The sequence below is a fragment of the Gymnoscopelus microlampas genome, assembly GCF_963454915.1.
Source record: "Gymnoscopelus microlampas genome assembly, chromosome: 19".
In the NCBI taxonomy this organism is placed as follows: Eukaryota; Metazoa; Chordata; class Actinopteri; order Myctophiformes; family Myctophidae; genus Gymnoscopelus; species Gymnoscopelus microlampas.
In genome coordinates, this window is record NC_139956.1 from 47,414,567 (window position 1) to 47,432,275 (window position 17,709).

Consider the following 17,709-nt stretch of genomic DNA (forward strand, 5'->3'; position numbering starts at 1 on the left):
GCGTAATTACGATATTATGAAACATACATTAACCACTTTAGCCCTATTTTATACCTCGGCTATGTGCAAATAGCAGATCTAGGCTACAAGCTTTCAACGCTTCGCATCGCACGCACGCACGCTCGCGCATACACACACACACACACACACACACACACACACACACACACACACACACACACACACACACACACACACGCTGTTTTGGATTGGACAGACAGACAGACAGACAGACAGACAGACAGACAGACAGACACTCCATCACGGTGGCGAGCGCACGCACACAAGCAGATGTCTGCCAGAAAACCTTCCAAATACGAAGTATTATTTTCGCTTGATATCGCTTCATAGAGAGAAATGTAATTCTTCAAAGATAGATAGATAGATAGATAGATAGATAGATAGATAGATAGATAGATAGATAGATAGATAGATAGATAGACTTACCCACAGACAGACAGACAGACAGACATTTGTTTTGATATAATTTCAACGGGGCATCAGTTTGTCATTCTAATAATAATATGAATAATAATAACCATCTTATTGACTATATGCGCGGAGTGTGAGCTTGGAGATCGGCTATTTTGGGCAAAGAGTTATCGGTGTAGAGGGGGGGGGGGGGAGAGCAGAACACGTGCGTAATTACGCACGGATAAAAAACTGCATGCTCTGTCTGGTCGGGACCAGGGGCTGTGGAGGCTGGCAGAGGCTTGCTTGGCACTCGTGCCAGAAGGGCGGGGGAGGATCTGGCGGGCACGGCGGAGGCGGCGGTTATGGCGGAAGATCTGGCGGACGTGGCGCCGGCGGCGGAGGCGGCGGTTATGGTGGAAGATCTGGCGGACGCGGCGGAGGCGGCGGTTATGGCGGAGGATCTGGCGGACGCGGCGGTTATGGCGGAAAATCTGGCGGACGCGGCGCCGGCGGCGCCGGCGGCGGAGGCGGCGGTTATGGCGGAAGATCTGGCGGACGCGGCGGAGGCGGCGGTTATGGCGGAGGATCTGGCGGACGCAGCGGTTGCCACGGCGGTTGTGGCGGCCGCCACGACGGCCGCCACCCGCCGTGGCGGTCCTGGCGGACGCGGCGGCCGCCGCGGCGCACGCCACTGCCACATTTGGATCTCGCCCCTCCTGCTCATTTTACTGAACAAACACTCTATAGCAATGAGTACTATCAGAATATAGAGCTATTTAACACTTATTTTAACCAAAGGAAATCACTTACCCTACCTTTAAGCCTTATTTACATGTGTGAATGTGCACATTATGAGAAAGTGTATGGAATTATCAGTGCTAGCAAATGGGATGCTGGATTAAAAGTATCTTGAGCCACGCAGACTAATATCCCATCTGAAAAGTGAATTCCAAGTCTTTATGAGAAGGAATTACATTTTTTGGTTCGCTACCAACAAAAGAGACTGAACTCTCCTGATGATGGCATACATTTAAAGAAAATTGGACATTGATGTCCAAAGACACCAGGGGCCTTGGGAAGGTCTCCAGCAAGGTTTTAATGTAGCATCAACATCTATAATTCGGAGGCATGAGGGCTAGGATAAACTGAATGTGTTTTCCTTTCACAGTGAGAACCCCAGAGGCATCGATCCAGCGCTACCGGAAGGTCTTGAAGTTCGTTCAGAAAGGAAGTAGCAAGCACCAGGCTTACGAGAAGGCGAATGTTGATCGTAATACAATTGTCAATCAGGCACCTATTGCCGAACTTAATAGTGTGAACCCAGGAAAATATGAGGAGTTAAGACGCACATTCCCAACCAATGGTAATCTGGTCATCTTTGCTAAACTCTGCTCCGCTGTCTGTGCTGTAGAACCAGAGGTCAGCAAGATTGCAAAACTAAAAAGGCAGATTATGCTTCTTGATATAGGCCACAAGAAGTAATTTTGTTTTTTATTATTGAGAACTTCTGCCAAATGTGTGGTGCACACTGGCAGTAAGACATTTTGGGGATCCAAATTAATCTTTATTTTATTCAAATGTCCCAGTGTGTTAAATAATTGGAGAATAATGTTGCTGGAAAAAGCACTTTAGTCCTTTGGTCGGCCTTGTTTTATAATTTAGTTTTATAGTTGTGTGTAACAGACCATATTTGCACTGTTGAACAAATCTTAAGTCATTTTGTTTTATTGTTGAGAAGAATACTTATTGTTGCTGTTTTTGCCAAGCAATGTTGTGGAACAAACCTAGTCATCTTTGTTAAAGGGATATTTCACTTTCAAACATGTTTGGGGTCATTTAAACGTCTACGGCACCCAGACAGTTTTTAAGTTGTTTGATTCAGAATTTAGATGTATTCATTTTAACCCATTGTAACTTCCATCTCCATTTTAACCATGAAAGACTGATATTGTATTTCTAATGTGTGAGTGAAATTATGAAAAAGTAATTGAAAAAACACAGCCCACTCTCCTCGCCAATATCAGTCACCAGAAGCAAGGACGGGTGTTTTTAATGAACCCAACATGGTTAAAATAGAGTTTGATGTTACAATGGGTTTGAATTGGAAGGGGGCAATACTGAATACTGACTCAAGCAACTGAAAAACGTTATGGGGTGCTCACAAAAGCCAGAGTAGACATTACAATGACCCTGAAACATGTTTGAAAGTGAAATATCCCTTTAAAGAAATACTTGAAATTCGCCTTTTCTGTATACTGAGTATGTGCTACACTGTCAGGGTCAAAGCTCCTACTGTGGTTAACGGAGTAATGGTTGTAAAAAAAAGAATGCATACTTTTACTGTAAGAAATGTTTTTGTAGAGTGGACATTGTGTAATTGTTGTGCCACATTACACAATGTGTAATTGTGGCAGGTAAAGTACTATTTTATTTCCATTTTTCATATTGTTGTTAAAAAAAATGTGTGTGCATACTGTCAATTTGGCAGGTTGGAATAAAATCCACAAACAAAACTGTCTGAACTTGATGTGACTTTACTTTGGGGTCCAAATATCTAGTAACTAACTAATGAGTAATCATTAAGTAATGATAAAAAGTATGTGACTTTACTTTGGGGTGCAAATATCTAGTAACTAACTAATGAGTAATCATTAAGTAATGATAAAAAGTATGTGACTTTACTTTGGGGTGCAAATATCTAGTAACTAACTAATAAGTAATCATTAAGTAATGATAAAAAATGACCCACCTGGGGTCCCCCTGGGACCACCGGACCTATCCAGTGAGCCAGTCCAACATAGGAGACTCCTGGAAGTTTTGGAACAACCGGTATCAGAGACCGAGTCTCCTCAATAATCCTACCCGCATATACTGTAAGCACTCATCCTGGGCATAGAACTGACCGATAAAAGTAGATCTATAAACACACCTATAACTGCTATAACCTGCTTAACTAATGATACTTACTTAAACATTAATTGATGATGAATTACATGCTTAAATAACGCTTAAATAATGCTTAAATAGCGCTTAAATAATGCATTAATAATACATTACTTAATGCATTACTTAATCGCTAATTAGCGCACCCTATAGTAAAGTGTTACCAAATAAATAAATAAACACCTGGAAAGCTTGCGCTGTTAGTGGAAATAATTTAAAGAGAATATAAACTAGAGGGACATGGCAGAGTGTGTTCTGCTGCTGCTGCACTGTCAACCACGAGATGATGTGCTCCAAGGCAGCTGTCCATAAGCGCCAGACAGCTCTCTTAGAATGTTAATGTGAATAGGCTCCTCATAATATGGGTATAATAAAATTATTTCATTTCATTGTAGTGACTTGGTCTTGGACTCGAGTGGACTCGGTGGGGACCGAGACCGTGTGTTTTATTAATTGTAAAAGAAATCCTGAGCTCTTAGGATTTTAACCCTGTGTGGCTTGTCTGAATTGGGAATTGGGTAGGAGGGAGTCCATTTTAATGTTACACCTGGTAACCCCTAGGCCGGGTCGTAACACCGAAGGCAAGCAATGTGGTCACAAAATAGCTGGGAAAAACATCGTTTCCGAAATAACATTAGGCGACAAACAAGCCATTTGTTTTTGTTTTTTTTAAGCTGACCTATTGGAACTGTACTATCATGTGCTTTGTTTCTGCGAACTTGTAAATACAGTATTCAATCAATCATAGTGAATGATTTGTGAGTAGTTTATATTTACCCTGGTATCTGTCACCTTTTTCATTCTCAATGAGAACCACTTACTGGTAAACTTGATCTGAGTTGGCTCTGTATGTACTTAGTTGGACTGCTTTTTCCTTCTACTCCAAACTCTTTGCCAGAAATAGCCGATCTACAAGCTCTACAAGCTTTTTGGCTTATGTTTTCCCCTTAGAATATATGAACCCCAGAATATATATATATATATATATATATATATATATATATATATAGTGCCTCATGGTTAAGTGTCCATGAGGCACTTTATTTTATTGTATTCATTTTTTCATCTGAGATGTATTTTATTTATTTGAATGCAAGCATTGGTGTGTCTGTGAATTGTTATGGTTTAAAATAAATATACACGTTCAATCAGAACATGTTCCATGTCTGGATGTATTCCTTAAAATTGCGAGAGGAAATGCAATGTGAAATATTTTTAGATTAGATGGAATGTTCTGTATTATCTGCTGACAAGAAAAGTAAAGGGCTAATATAATTGTGACTAAAACTTGACTAAAATGTCAACAGTTTTTATCGACTAAAAGTAGACAAATAAAAATATGTTTTCTTGGACTAAGATAAAGACTAACATGCTCGACTTTTAGTCGACTAAAACTAGACGAAACTAGAAAATGTGCTCCTCGGAGCACAGGTCTCCGCCAGGTCAGGAAGTTGTAATAGAGGTTACAACGTCCTGCGAAGCTTAGCCAATGGTAGGTGTTCACAGACGGACGGACACACGGACGGACGGAGGGTAAAACATACTCTCCACCATGCCTTCGGCCTAGCGGACACAATAAAAAAAGGATGAGTTTGACTAAATGTGATAAAAACTAACAACAGTCATTGAAACTGGACTAAGACTGGACTAAGACTAAAAAATAGCTGTCGAAATCAACACTGCCCAGCGCCCACAGCGTCCCCAGCGGGAATCAAACCCAGGACCTTCTAGCTGTGAGGCGACAGCGCTACCGGCTGTCAGGCGCCGTCCACCCACTGCTCGTACACTGCACCGACAGCATAGTCCGAAGCATCAGAGGTGATGGCGATGGGAGTCCCGGGCCGCGGGTGAGCCAGCATTGTTGCATCGGCTAGACTGACATCGCTTGCTCCATATATGGATACGACCGACATCACCGTAATGTAACCGGCACCGCGGCCAACGACATAAAAGGCAAAGGCATCTCCAGGCCAGTTGAGTCCCTTCCATGTGCGATACTGATGAGTATGATGATGATGATGAGCTTGGTCCTCCTCCCCGCCCTCGGTGGCGGTTGCTACGCTCTCACCTCTATGTACCTGCTGAAGAACCCCCACCTTCTCCACCGGAAGAAACGCACCGCCTTCCATTGTAGACACATCTCCCACCGAGGAGGATGTGGAGAGAGGATAGAGAGCACCATGGAGGCGTCCGCACATGCGTTGGAGCAGGGCACAGGCATGCTGGAGCTGGACTGCCGCCTGACCCGTGACGGCCACGTGGTTGTGTCACATGACGAGAACCTGCTGAGGCAGACTGGCCACGATGTCACCGTCTCCTCCCTCAACCTGCAGGACCTACCTCTATATAAGGAGAGGCTGGAGGTGACATTTTATGCAGGCCGCTACAGCAGTGGCAAAGACAGGAAGTTCTGCCTGCTAGAGGACATGTTCAAGAAGTTCCCGAACATGCCTGTCAACATTGAAATCAAGGAGAGCAATGACTTGCTGATAGAGAAAGTGTCTGGCCTGGTGAAACTCTACAACAGAGAGGACATCACTGTCTGGGCCTCAGTCCACTCTGGCATCATGAAGAAATGCTGCACAGCAAACCCCCGCATGCCTTACAGTTTCACACAGAACCGAGGGTTGCTGCTCCTCCTCCTCTTCTATACTGGTCTGCTGCCCTTCGTGCCACTGGGAGAATCCTTTCTGCAGTTCTACCTGCCCCGCATCTTCAACAGAACCTACATCCCGGAGCGGCCGATCCTGAGGAACAGAATGGTCGTCTTTCTCTTTGAAAAATTAACCATGAGGAAGAGTCTATTTAAACATCTTGTGGCTCGAGGAATACAGGTGGTTTTATTTGTGTGCAACGAGGACCAGGATATCGAAGCAGCCTTTGATGTGGGGGCTACGGCGGTGATGACTGACTATCCAACGCTTCTGTCCGACTACCTGAAGAGGCATCCACAGCCAAGCACTCCCAATCACACTCCTGATTCCCCGTGAAGGTCTCTGAATTAAACGGGATGCACGGGTTGTGCATTTGCAACTGTGGGTCTTGCACGGTTAACCCATTGAGACCCGAGGCCGATTCTACAAATGCCCTCTAAAAAGACAGCACGTAAACATGGCAACGAACGCTCCCGCCAAGTTACCGGAGTTTTGGGAAGCTTCTCCCGCGACTTGGTTTGCACAGACGACCAGCGGACTGGTAGGCAGCGGTTCCGGTAGGTGACACAAAGGAGACTCTTTGTGCCTCCTACCGGAACCGCTGCCGGTCATCAAATTATTGGCTTAGGAATGTTTTGATTGACATTTTTATCAGGCAAAAATGTGAAACATCACAATTACATTTACAATACTTTGTCTAAAAGGTCCGTCCAAAAAAGTCCTTGCGGATTTGTTTCCGTTGATGTCCTTGGTATTCATTTCATAGACATATATAGTAGCAAAAAGACAGTTGAAAAACACAAAAAGAAATAGAGACAAAAAACATTATATGTACAAAAAACAAAAAAGCATGAAAAACTAAAACAAAATATAGCTGCAAGCAGCAATAAATGGGTTTGAGGCATGTGAACTTGAGACAAAGCAGCCCATGCAAGTTTTATAGTTGTGTGTAACAGACCATATTTGCACTGTTGAACAAATCTTAAGTCATTTTGTTTTATTGTTGAGAAGAATACTTATTGTTGCTGTTTTTGCCAAGCACTGTTGTGGAACAAACCTGGTCATCTTTGTTAAAGGGATATTTCACTGTCAAACATGTTTGGGGTCATTTAAACGTCAACGGCACCCAGACAGTTTTTAAGTTGTTTGATTCAGAATTTAGATGTATTCATTTTAACCCATTGTAACTTCCATCTCCATTTTAACCATGAAAGACTGATATTGTATTTCTAATGTGTGAGTGAAATTATGAAAAAGTAATTGAAAAAACACAGCCCACTCTCCTCGCCAATATCAGTCACCAGAAGCAAGGACGGGTGTTTTTAATGAACCCAACATGGTTAAAATAGAGTTTGATGTTACAATGGGTTTGAATTGGAAGGGGGCAATACTGAATACTGACTCAAGCAACTGAAAAACGTTATGGGGTGCTCACAAAAGCCAGAGTAGACATTACAATGACCCTGAAACATGTTTGAAAGTGAAATATCCCTTTAAAGAAATACTTGAAATTCGCCTTTTCTGTATACTGAGTATGTGCTACACTGTCAGGGTCAAAGCTCCTACTGTGGTTAACGGAGTAATGGTTGTAAAAAAAAAGAATGCATACTTTTACTGTAAGAAATGTTTTTGTAGAGTGGACATTGTGTAATTGTTGTGCCACATTACACAATGTGTAATTGTGGCAGGTAAAATACTATTTTATTTCCATTTTTCATATTGTTGTTAAAAAAAATGTGTGTGCATACTGTCAATTTGGCAGGTTGGAATAAAATCCACAAACAAAACTGTCTGAACTTGATGTGACTTTACTTTGGGGTGCAAATATCTAGTAACTAACTAATAAGTAATCATTAAGTAATGATAAAAAATGACCCACCTGGGGTCCCCCTGGGACCACCGGACCTATCCAGTGAGCCAGTCCAACATGGGAGACTCCTGGACGTTTTGGAACAACCGGTATCAGAGGCCGAGTCTCCTCAATAATCCTACCCGCATATAAGCACTCATCCTGGGCATAGAACTGACCGATAAAAGTAGATCTATAAACACACCTATAACATGCTTAACTAATGATACTTACTTAAACATTAATTGATGATGAATTACATGCTTAAATAACGCTTAAATAATGCTTAAATAGCGCTTAAATAATGCATTAATAATACATTACTTAATGCATTACTTAATCGCTAATTAGCGCACCCTATAGTAAAGTGTTACCAAATAAATAAATAAACACCTGGAAAGCTTGCGCTGTTAGTGGAAATAATTTAAAGAGAATATAAACTAGAGGGACATGGCAGAGTGTGTTCTGCTGCTGCTGCACTGTCAACCACGAGATGATGTGCTCCAAGGCAGCTGTCCATAAGCGCCAGACAGCTCTCTTAGAATGTTAATGTGAATAGGCTCCTCATAATATGGGTATAATAAAATTATTTCATTTCATTGTAGTGACTTGGTCTTGGACTCGAGTGGACTCGGTGGGGACCGAGACCGTGTGTTTTATTAATTGTAAAAGAAATCCTGAGCTCTTAGGATTTTAACCCTGTGTGGCTTGTCTGAATTGGGAATTGGGTAGGAGGGAGTCCATTTTAATGTTACACCTGGTAACCCCTAGGCCGGGTCGTAACACCGAAGGCAAGCAATGTGGTCACAAAATAGCTGGGAAAAACATCGTTTCCGAAATAACATTAGGCGACAAACAAGCCATTTGTTTTTGTTTTTTTTAAGCTGACCTATTGGAACTGTACTATCATGTGCTTTGTTTCTGCGAACTTGTAAATACAGTATTCAATCAATCATAGTGAATGATTTGTGAGTAGTTTATATTTACCCTGGTATCTGTCACCTTTTTCATTCTCAATGAGAACCACTTACTGGTAAACTTGATCTGAGTTGGCTCTGTATGTACTTAGTTGGACTGCTTTTTCCTTCTACTCCAAACTCTTTGCCAGAAATAGCCGATCTACAAGCTCTACAAGCTTTTTGGCTTATGTTTTCCCCTTAGAATATATGAACCCCAGAATATATATATATATATATATATATATATATATATATATATATATAGTGCCTCATGGTTAAGTGTCCATGAGGCACTTTATTTTATTGTATTCATTTTTTCATCTGAGATGTATTTTATTTATTTGAATGCAAGCATTGGTGTGTCTGTGAATTGTTATGGTTTAAAATAAATATACACGTTCAATCAGAACATGTTCCATGTCTGGATGTATTCCTTAAAATTGCGAGAGGAAATGCAATGTGAAATATTTTTAGATTAGATGGAATGTTCTGTATTATCTGCTGACAAGAAAAGTAAAGGGCTAATATAATTGTGACTAAAACTTGACTAAAATGTCAACAGTTTTTATCGACTAAAAGTAGACAAATAAAAATATGTTTTCTTGGACTAAGATAAAGACTAACATGCTCGACTTTTAATCGACTAAAACTAGACGAAACTAGAAAATGTGCTCCTCGGAGCACAGGTCTCCGCCAGGTCAGGAAGTTGTAATAGAGGTTACAACGTCCTGCGAAGCTTAGCCAATGGTAGGTGTTCACAGACGGACGGACACACGGACGGACGGAGGGTAAAACATACTCTCCACCATGCCTTCGGCCTAGCGGACACAATAAAAAAAGGATGAGTTTGACTAAATGTGATAAAAACTAACAACAGTCATTGAAACTGGACTAAGACTGGACTAAGACTAAAAAATAGCTGTCGAAATCAACACTGCCCAGCGCCCACAGCGTCCCCAGCGGGAATCAAACCCAGGACCTTCTAGCTGTGAGGCGACAGCGCTACCGGCTGTCAGGCGCCGTCCACCCACTGCTCGTACACTGCACCGACAGCATAGTCCGAAGCATCAGAGGTGATGGCGATGGGAGTCCCGGGCCGCGGGTGAGCCAGCATTGTTGCATCGGCTAGACTGACATCGCTTGCTCCATATATGGATACGACCGACATCACCGTAATGTAACCGGCACCGCGGCCAACGACATAAAAGGCAAAGGCATCTCCAGGCCAGTTGAGTCCCTTCCATGTGCGATACTGATGAGTATGATGATGATGATGAGCTTGGTCCTCCTCCCCGCCCTCGGTGGCGGTTGCTACGCTCTCACCTCTATGTACCTGCTGAAGAACCCCCACCTTCTCCACCGGAAGAAACGCACCGCCTTCCATTGTAGACACATCTCCCACCGAGGAGGATGTGGAGAGAGGATAGAGAGCACCATGGAGGCGTCCACACATGCGTTGGAGCAGGGCACAGGCATGCTGGAGCTGGACTGCCGCCTGACCCGTGACGGCCACGTGGTTGTGTCACATGACGAGAACCTGCTGAGGCAGACTGGCCACGATGTCACCGTCTCCTCCCTCAACCTGCAGGACCTACCTCTATATAAGGAGAGGCTGGAGGTGACATTTTATGCAGGCCGCTACAGCAGTGGCAAAGACAGGAAGTTCTGCCTGCTAGAGGACATGTTCAAGAAGTTCCCGAACATGCCTGTCAACATTGAAATCAAGGAGAGCAATGACTTGCTGATAGAGAAAGTGTCTGGCCTGGTGAAACTCTACAACAGAGAGGACATCACTGTCTGGGCCTCAGTCCACTCTGGCATCATGAAGAAATGCTGCACAGCAAACCCCCGCATGCCTTACAGTTTCACACAGAACCGAGGGTTGCTGCTCCTCCTCCTCTTCTATACTGGTCTGCTGCCCTTCGTGCCACTGGGAGAATCCTTTCTGCAGTTCTACCTGCCCCGCATCTTCAACAGAACCTACATCCCGGAGCGGCCGATCCTGAGGAACAGAATGGTCGTCTTTCTCTTTGAAAAATTAACCATGAGGAAGAGTCTATTTAAACATCTTGTGGCTCGAGGAATACAGGTGGTTTTATTTGTGTGCAACGAGGACCAGGATATCGAAGCAGCCTTTGATGTGGGGGCTACGGCGGTGATGACTGACTATCCAACGCTTCTGTCCGACTACCTGAAGAGGCATCCACAGCCAAGCACTCCCAATCACACTCCTGATTCCCCGTGAAGGTCTCTGAATTAAACGGGATGCACGGGTTGTGCATTTGCAACTGTGGGTCTTGCACGGTTAACCCATTGAGACCCGAGGCCGATTCTACAAATGCCCTCTAAAAAGACAGCACGTAAACATGGCAACGAACGCTCCCGCCAAGTTACCGGAGTTTTGGGAAGCTTCTCCCGCGACTTGGTTTGCACAGACGACCAGCGGACTGGTAGGCAGCGGTTCCGGTAGGTGACACAAAGGAGACTCTTTGTGCCTCCTACCGGAACCGCTGCCGGTCATCAAATTATTGGCTTAGGAATGTTTTGATTGACATTTTTATCAGGCAAAAATGTGAAACATCACAATTACATTTACAATACTTTGTCTAAAAGGTCCGTCCAAAAAAGTCCTTGCGGATTTGTTTCCGTTGATGTCCTTGGTATTCATTTCATAGACATATATAGTAGCAAAAAGACAGTTGAAAAACACAAAAAGAAATAGAGACAAAAAACATTATATGTACAAAAAACAAAAAAGCATGAAAAACTAAAACAAAATATAGCTGCAAGCAGCAATAAATGGGTTTGAGGCATGTGAACTTGAGACAAAGCAGCCCATGCAAGTTTTATAGTTGTGTGTAACAGACCATATTTGCACTGTTGAACAAATCTTAAGTCATTTTGTTTTATTGTTGAGAAGAATACTTATTGTTGCTGTTTTTGCCAAGCACTGTTGTGGAACAAACCTGGTCATCTTTGTTAAAGGGATATTTCACTGTCAAACATGTTTGGGGTCATTTAAACGTCAACGGCACCCAGACAGTTTTTAAGTTGTTTGATTCAGAATTTAGATGTATTCATTTTAACCCATTGTAACTTCCATCTCCATTTTAACCATGAAAGACTGATATTGTATTTCTAATGTGTGAGTGAAATTATGAAAAAGTAATTGAAAAAACACAGCCCACTCTCCTCGCCAATATCAGTCACCAGAAGCAAGGACGGGTGTTTTTAATGAACCCAACATGGTTAAAATAGAGTTTGATGTTACAATGGGTTTGAATTGGAAGGGGGCAATACTGAATACTGACTCAAGCAACTGAAAAACGTTATGGGGTGCTCACAAAAGCCAGAGTAGACATTACAATGACCCTGAAACATGTTTGAAAGTGAAATATCCCTTTAAAGAAATACTTGAAATTCGCCTTTTCTGTATACTGAGTATGTGCTACACTGTCAGGGTCAAAGCTCCTACTGTGGTTAACGGAGTAATGGTTGTAAAAAAAAGAATGCATACTTTTACTGTAAGAAATGTTTTTGTAGAGTGGACATTGTGTAATTGTTGTGCCACATTACACAATGTGTAATTGTGGCAGGTAAAATACTATTTTATTTCCATTTTTCATATTGTTGTTAAAAAAAATGTGTGTGCATACTGTCAATTTGGCAGGTTGGAATAAAATCCACAAACAAAACTGTCTGAACTTGATGTGACTTTACTTTGGGGTCCAAATATCTAGTAACTAACTAATGAGTAATCATTAAGTAATGATAAAAAGTATGTGACTTTACTTTGGGGTGCAAATATCTAGTAACTAACTAATGAGTAATCATTAAGTAATGATAAAAAGTATGTGACTTTACTTTGGGGTGCAAATATCTAGTAACTAACTAAGAAGTAATCATTAAGTAACGATAAAAAATGACCCACCTGGGGTCCCCCTGGGACCACCGGACCTATCCAGTGAGCCAGTCCAACATGGGAGACTCCTGGAAGTTTTGGAACAACCGGTATCAGAGACCGAGTCTCCTCAATAATCCTACCCGCATATAAGCACTCATCCTGGGCATAGAACTGACCGATAAAAGTAGATCTATAAACACACCTATAACATGCTTAACTAATGATACTTACTTAAACATTAATTGATGATGAATTACATGCTTAAATAACGCTTAAATAATGCTTAAATAGCGCTTAAATAATGCATTAATAATACATTACTTAATGCATTACTTATAATCGCTAATTAGCGCACCCTATAGTAAAGTGTTACCAAATAAATAAATAAACACCTGGAAAGCTTGCGCTGTTAGTGGAAATAATTTAAAGAGAATATAAACTAGAGGGACATGGCAGAGTGTGTTCTGCTGCTGCTGCACTGTCAACCACGAGATGATGTGCTCCAAGGCAGCTGTCCATAAGCGCCAGACAGCTCTCTTAGAATGTTAATGTGAATAGGCTCCTCATAATATGGGTATAATAAAATTATTTCATTTCATTGTAGTGACTTGGTCTTGGACTCGAGTGGACTCGGTGGGGACCGAGACCGTGTGTTTTATTAATTGTAAAAGAAATCCTGAGCTCTTAGGATTTTAACCCTGTGTGGCTTGTCTGAATTGGGAATTGGGTAGGAGGGAGTCCATTTTTATGTTACACCTGGTAACCCCTAGGCCGGGTCGTAACACCGAAGGCAAGCAATGTGGTCACAAAATAGCTGGGAAAAACATAGTTTCCGAAATAACATTAGGCGACAAACAAGCCATTTGTTTTTGTTTTTTTAAGCTGACCTATTGGAACTGTACTATCATGTGCTTTGTTTCTGCGAACTTGTAAATACAGTATTCAATCAATCATAGTGAATGATTTGTGAGTAGTTTATATTTACCCTGGTATCTGTCACCTTTTTCATTCTCAATGAGAACCACTTACTGGTAAACTTGATCTGAGTTGGCTCTGTATGTACTTAGTTGGACTGCTTTTTCCTTCTACTCCAAACTCTTTGCCAGAAATAGCCGATCTACAAGCTCTACAAGCTTTTTGGCTTATGTTTTCCCCTTAGAATATATGAACCCCAGAATATATATATATATATATAGTGCCTCATGGTTAAGTGTCCATGAGGCACTTTATTTTATTGTATTCATTTTTTCATCTGAGATGTATTTTATTTATTTTAATGCAAGCATTGGTGTGTCTGTGAATTGTTATGGTTTAAAATAAATATACAAGTTCAATCAGAACATGTTCCATGTCTGGATGTATTCCTTAAAATTGCAAGAGGAAATGCAATGTGAAATATTTTTAGATTAGATGGAATGTTCTGTATTATCTGCTGACAAGAAAAGTAAAGGGCTAATATAATTGTGACTAAAACTTGACTAAAATGTCAACAGTTTTTATCGACTAAAAGTAGACAAATAAAAATATGTTTTCTTGGACTAAGATAAAGACTAACATGCTCGACTTTTAGTCGACTAAAACTAGACGAAACTAGAAAATGTGCTCCTCGGAGCACAGGTCTCCGCCAGGTCAGGAAGTTGTAATAGAGGTTACAACGTCCTGCGAAGCTTAGCCAATGGTAGGTGTTCACAGACGGACGGACACACGGACGGACGGAGGGTAAAACATACTCTCCACCATGCCTTCGGCCTGGCGGAGACAATAAAAAAAGGATGAGTTTGACTAAATGTGATAAAAACTAACAACAGTCATTGAAACTGGACTAAGACTGGACTAAGACTAAAAAATAGCTGTCGAAATCAACACTGCCCAGCGCCCACAGCGTCCCCAGCGGGAAACAAACCCAGGACCTTCTAGCTGTGAGGCGACAGCGCTACCGGCTGTCAGGCGCCGTCCACCCACTGCTCGTACACTGCACCGACAGCATAGTCCGAAGCATCAGAGGTGATGGCGATGGGAGTCCCGGGCCGCGGGTGAGCCAGCATTGTTGCATCGGCTAGACTGACATCGCTTGCTCCATATATGGATACGACCGACATCACCGTAATGTAACCGGCACCGCGGCCAACGACATAAAAGGCAAAGGCATCTCCAGGCCAGTTGAGTCCCTTCCATGTGCGATACTGATGAGTATGATGATGATGATGATGAGCTTGGTCCTCCTCCCCGCCCTCGGTGGCGGTTGCTACGCTCTCACCTCTATGTACCTGCTGAAGAACCCCCACCTTCTCCACCGGAAGAAACGCACCGCCTTCCATTGTAGACACATCTCCCACCGAGGAGGATGTGGAGAGAGGATAGAGAGCACCATGGAGGCGTCCGCACATGCGTTGGAGCAGGGCACAGGCATGCTGGAGCTGGACTGCCACCTGACCCGTGACGGCCACGTGGTTGTGTCACATGACGAGAACCTGCTGAGGCAGACTGGCCACGATGTCACCGTCTCCTCCCTCAACCTGCAGGACCTACCTCTATATAAGGAGAGGCTGGAGGTGACATTTTATGCAGGCCGCTACAGCAGTGGCAAAGACAGGAAGTTCTGCCTGCTAGAGGACATGTTCAAGAAGTTCCCGAACATGCCTGTCAACATTGAAATCAAGGAGAGCAATGACTTGCTGATAGAGAAAGTGTCTGGCCTGGTGAAACTCTACAACAGAGAGGACATCACTGTCTGGGCCTCAGTCCACTCTGGCATCATGAAGAAATGCTGCACAGCAAACCCCCGCATGCCTTACAGTTTCACACAGAACCGAGGGTTGCTGCTCCTCCTCCTCTTCTATACTGGTCTGCTGCCCTTCGTGCCACTGGGAGAATCCTTTCTGCAGTTCTACCTGCCCCGCATCTTCAACAGAACCTACATCCCGGAGCGGCCGATCCTGAGGAACAGAATGGTCGTCTTTCTCTTTGAAAAATTAACCATGAGGAAGAGTCTATTTAAACATCTTGTGGCTCGAGGAATACAGGTGGTTTTATTTGTGTGCAACGAGGACCAGGATATCGAAGCAGCCTTTGATGTGGGGGCTACGGCGGTGATGACTGACTATCCAACGCTTCTGTCCGACTACCTGAAGAGGCATCCACAGCCAAGCACTCCCAATCACACTCCTGATTCCCCGTGAAGGTCTCTGAATTAAACGGGATGCACGGGTTGTGCATTTGCAACTGTGGGTCTTGCACGGTTAACCCATTAAGACCCGAGGCCGATTCTACAAATGCCCTCTAAAAAGACAGCACGTAAACATGGCAACGAACGCTCCCGCCAAGTTACCGGAGTTTTGGGAAGCTTCTCCCGCGACTTGGTTTGCACAGACGACCAGCGGACTGGTAGGCAGCGGTTCCGGTAGGTGACACAAAGGAGACTCTTTGTGCCTCCTACCGGAACCGCTGCCGGTCATCAAATTATTGGCTTAGGAATGTTTTGATTGACATTTTTATCAGGCAAAAATGTGAAACATCACAATTACATTTACAATACTTTGTCTAAAAGGTCCGTCCAAAAAAGTCCCTGCGGATTTGTTTCCCTTGATGTCCTTGGTATTCATTTCATAGACATATATAGTAGCAAAAAGACAGTTGAAAAACACAAAAAAAAATAGAGACAAAAAACATTATATATACAAAAAACAAAAAAGCATGAAAAACTAAAACAAAATATAGCTGCAAGCAGCAATAAATGGGTTTGAGGCATGTGAACTTGAGACAAAGCAGCCCATGCAAGTTTTATAGTTGTGTGTAACAGACCATATTTGCACTGTTGAACAAATCTTAAGTCATTTTGTTTTATTGTTGAGAAGAATACTTATTGTTGCTGTTTTTGCCAAGCACTGTTGTGGAACAAACCTGGTCATCTTTGTTAAAGGGATATTTCACTTTCAAACATGTTTGGGGTCATTTAAACGTCAACGGCACCCAGACAGTTTTTAAGTTGTTTGATTCAGAATTTAGATGTATTCATTTTAACCCATTGTAACTTCCATCTCCATTTTAACCATGAAAGACTGATATTGTATTTCTAATGTGTGAGTGAAATTATGAAAAAGTAATTGAAAAAACACAGCCCACTCTCCTCGCCAATATCAGTCACCAGAAGCAAGGACGGGTGTTTTTAATGAACCCAACATGGTTAAAATAGAGTTTGATGTTACAATGGGTTTGAATTGGAAGGGGGCAATACTGAATACTGACTCAAGCAACTGAAAAACGTTATGGGGTGCTCACAAAAGCCAGAGTAGACATTACAATGACCCTGAAACATGTTTGAAAGTGAAATATCCCTTTAAAGAAATACTTGAAATTCGCCTTTTCTGTATACTGAGTATGTGCTACACTGTCAGGGTCAAAGCTCCTACTGTGGTTAACGGAGTAATGGTTGTAAAAAAAAGAATGCATACTTTTACTGTAAGAAATGTTTTTGTAGAGTGGACATTGTGTAATTGTTGTGCTACATTACACAATGTGTAATTGTGGCAGGTAAAATACTATTTTATTTCCATTTTTCATATTGTTGTTAAAAAAAATGTGTGTGCATACTGTCAATTTGGCAGGTTGGAATAAAATCCACAAACAAAACTGTCTGAACTTGATGTGACTTTACTTTGGGGTCCAAATATCTAGTAACTAACTAATGAGTAATCATTAAGTAATGATAAAAAGTATGTGACTTTACTTTGGGTTGCAAATATCTAGTAACTAACTAATGAGTAATCATTAAGTAATGATAAAAAGTATGTGACTTTACTTTGGGGTGCAAATATCTAGTAACTAACTAATAAGTAATCATTAAGTAATGATAAAAAATGACCCACCTGGGGTCCCCCTGGGACCACCGGACCTATCCAGTGAGCCAGTCCAACATGGGAGACTCCTGGAAGTTTTGGAACAACCGGTATCAGAGACCGAGTCTCCTCAATAATCCTACCCGCATAT

At 42.4% G+C, this 17,709-nt stretch overlaps 3 protein-coding genes across 3 annotated transcripts; all 3 read left to right on the plus strand.

Annotated features, from left to right (window-relative positions):
- Positions 1 to 5,357: 5,357 nt before the first annotated feature.
- Positions 5,358 to 6,347, plus strand: LOC311034564 (lysophospholipase D GDPD3-like; the record flags this gene model as incomplete). Its single annotated transcript, XM_084042444.1, has 1 exon — positions 5,358 to 6,347. One exon carries the CDS (start codon positions 5,358 to 5,360, stop codon positions 6,345 to 6,347), a length of 990 nt encoding a protein of 329 aa, XP_083898570.1.
- A 3,727-nt stretch (positions 6,348 to 10,074) lies between these two features.
- On the plus strand, positions 10,075 to 11,064 carry LOC311034565 (lysophospholipase D GDPD3-like; the record flags this gene model as incomplete). Its single annotated transcript, XM_084042445.1, has 1 exon — positions 10,075 to 11,064. One exon carries the CDS (start codon positions 10,075 to 10,077, stop codon positions 11,062 to 11,064), a length of 990 nt encoding a protein of 329 aa, XP_083898571.1.
- A 3,845-nt stretch (positions 11,065 to 14,909) lies between these two features.
- LOC311034566 (lysophospholipase D GDPD3-like) lies at positions 14,910 to 15,902 on the plus strand (the record flags this gene model as incomplete). The annotated part of the gene is made up of 1 exon (XM_084042446.1): positions 14,910 to 15,902. The coding sequence occupies one exon, from the start codon at positions 14,910 to 14,912 to the stop codon at positions 15,900 to 15,902; it is 993 nt and encodes a 330-aa protein (XP_083898572.1).
- Between the last annotated feature and the right edge of the window lie 1,807 nt (positions 15,903 to 17,709).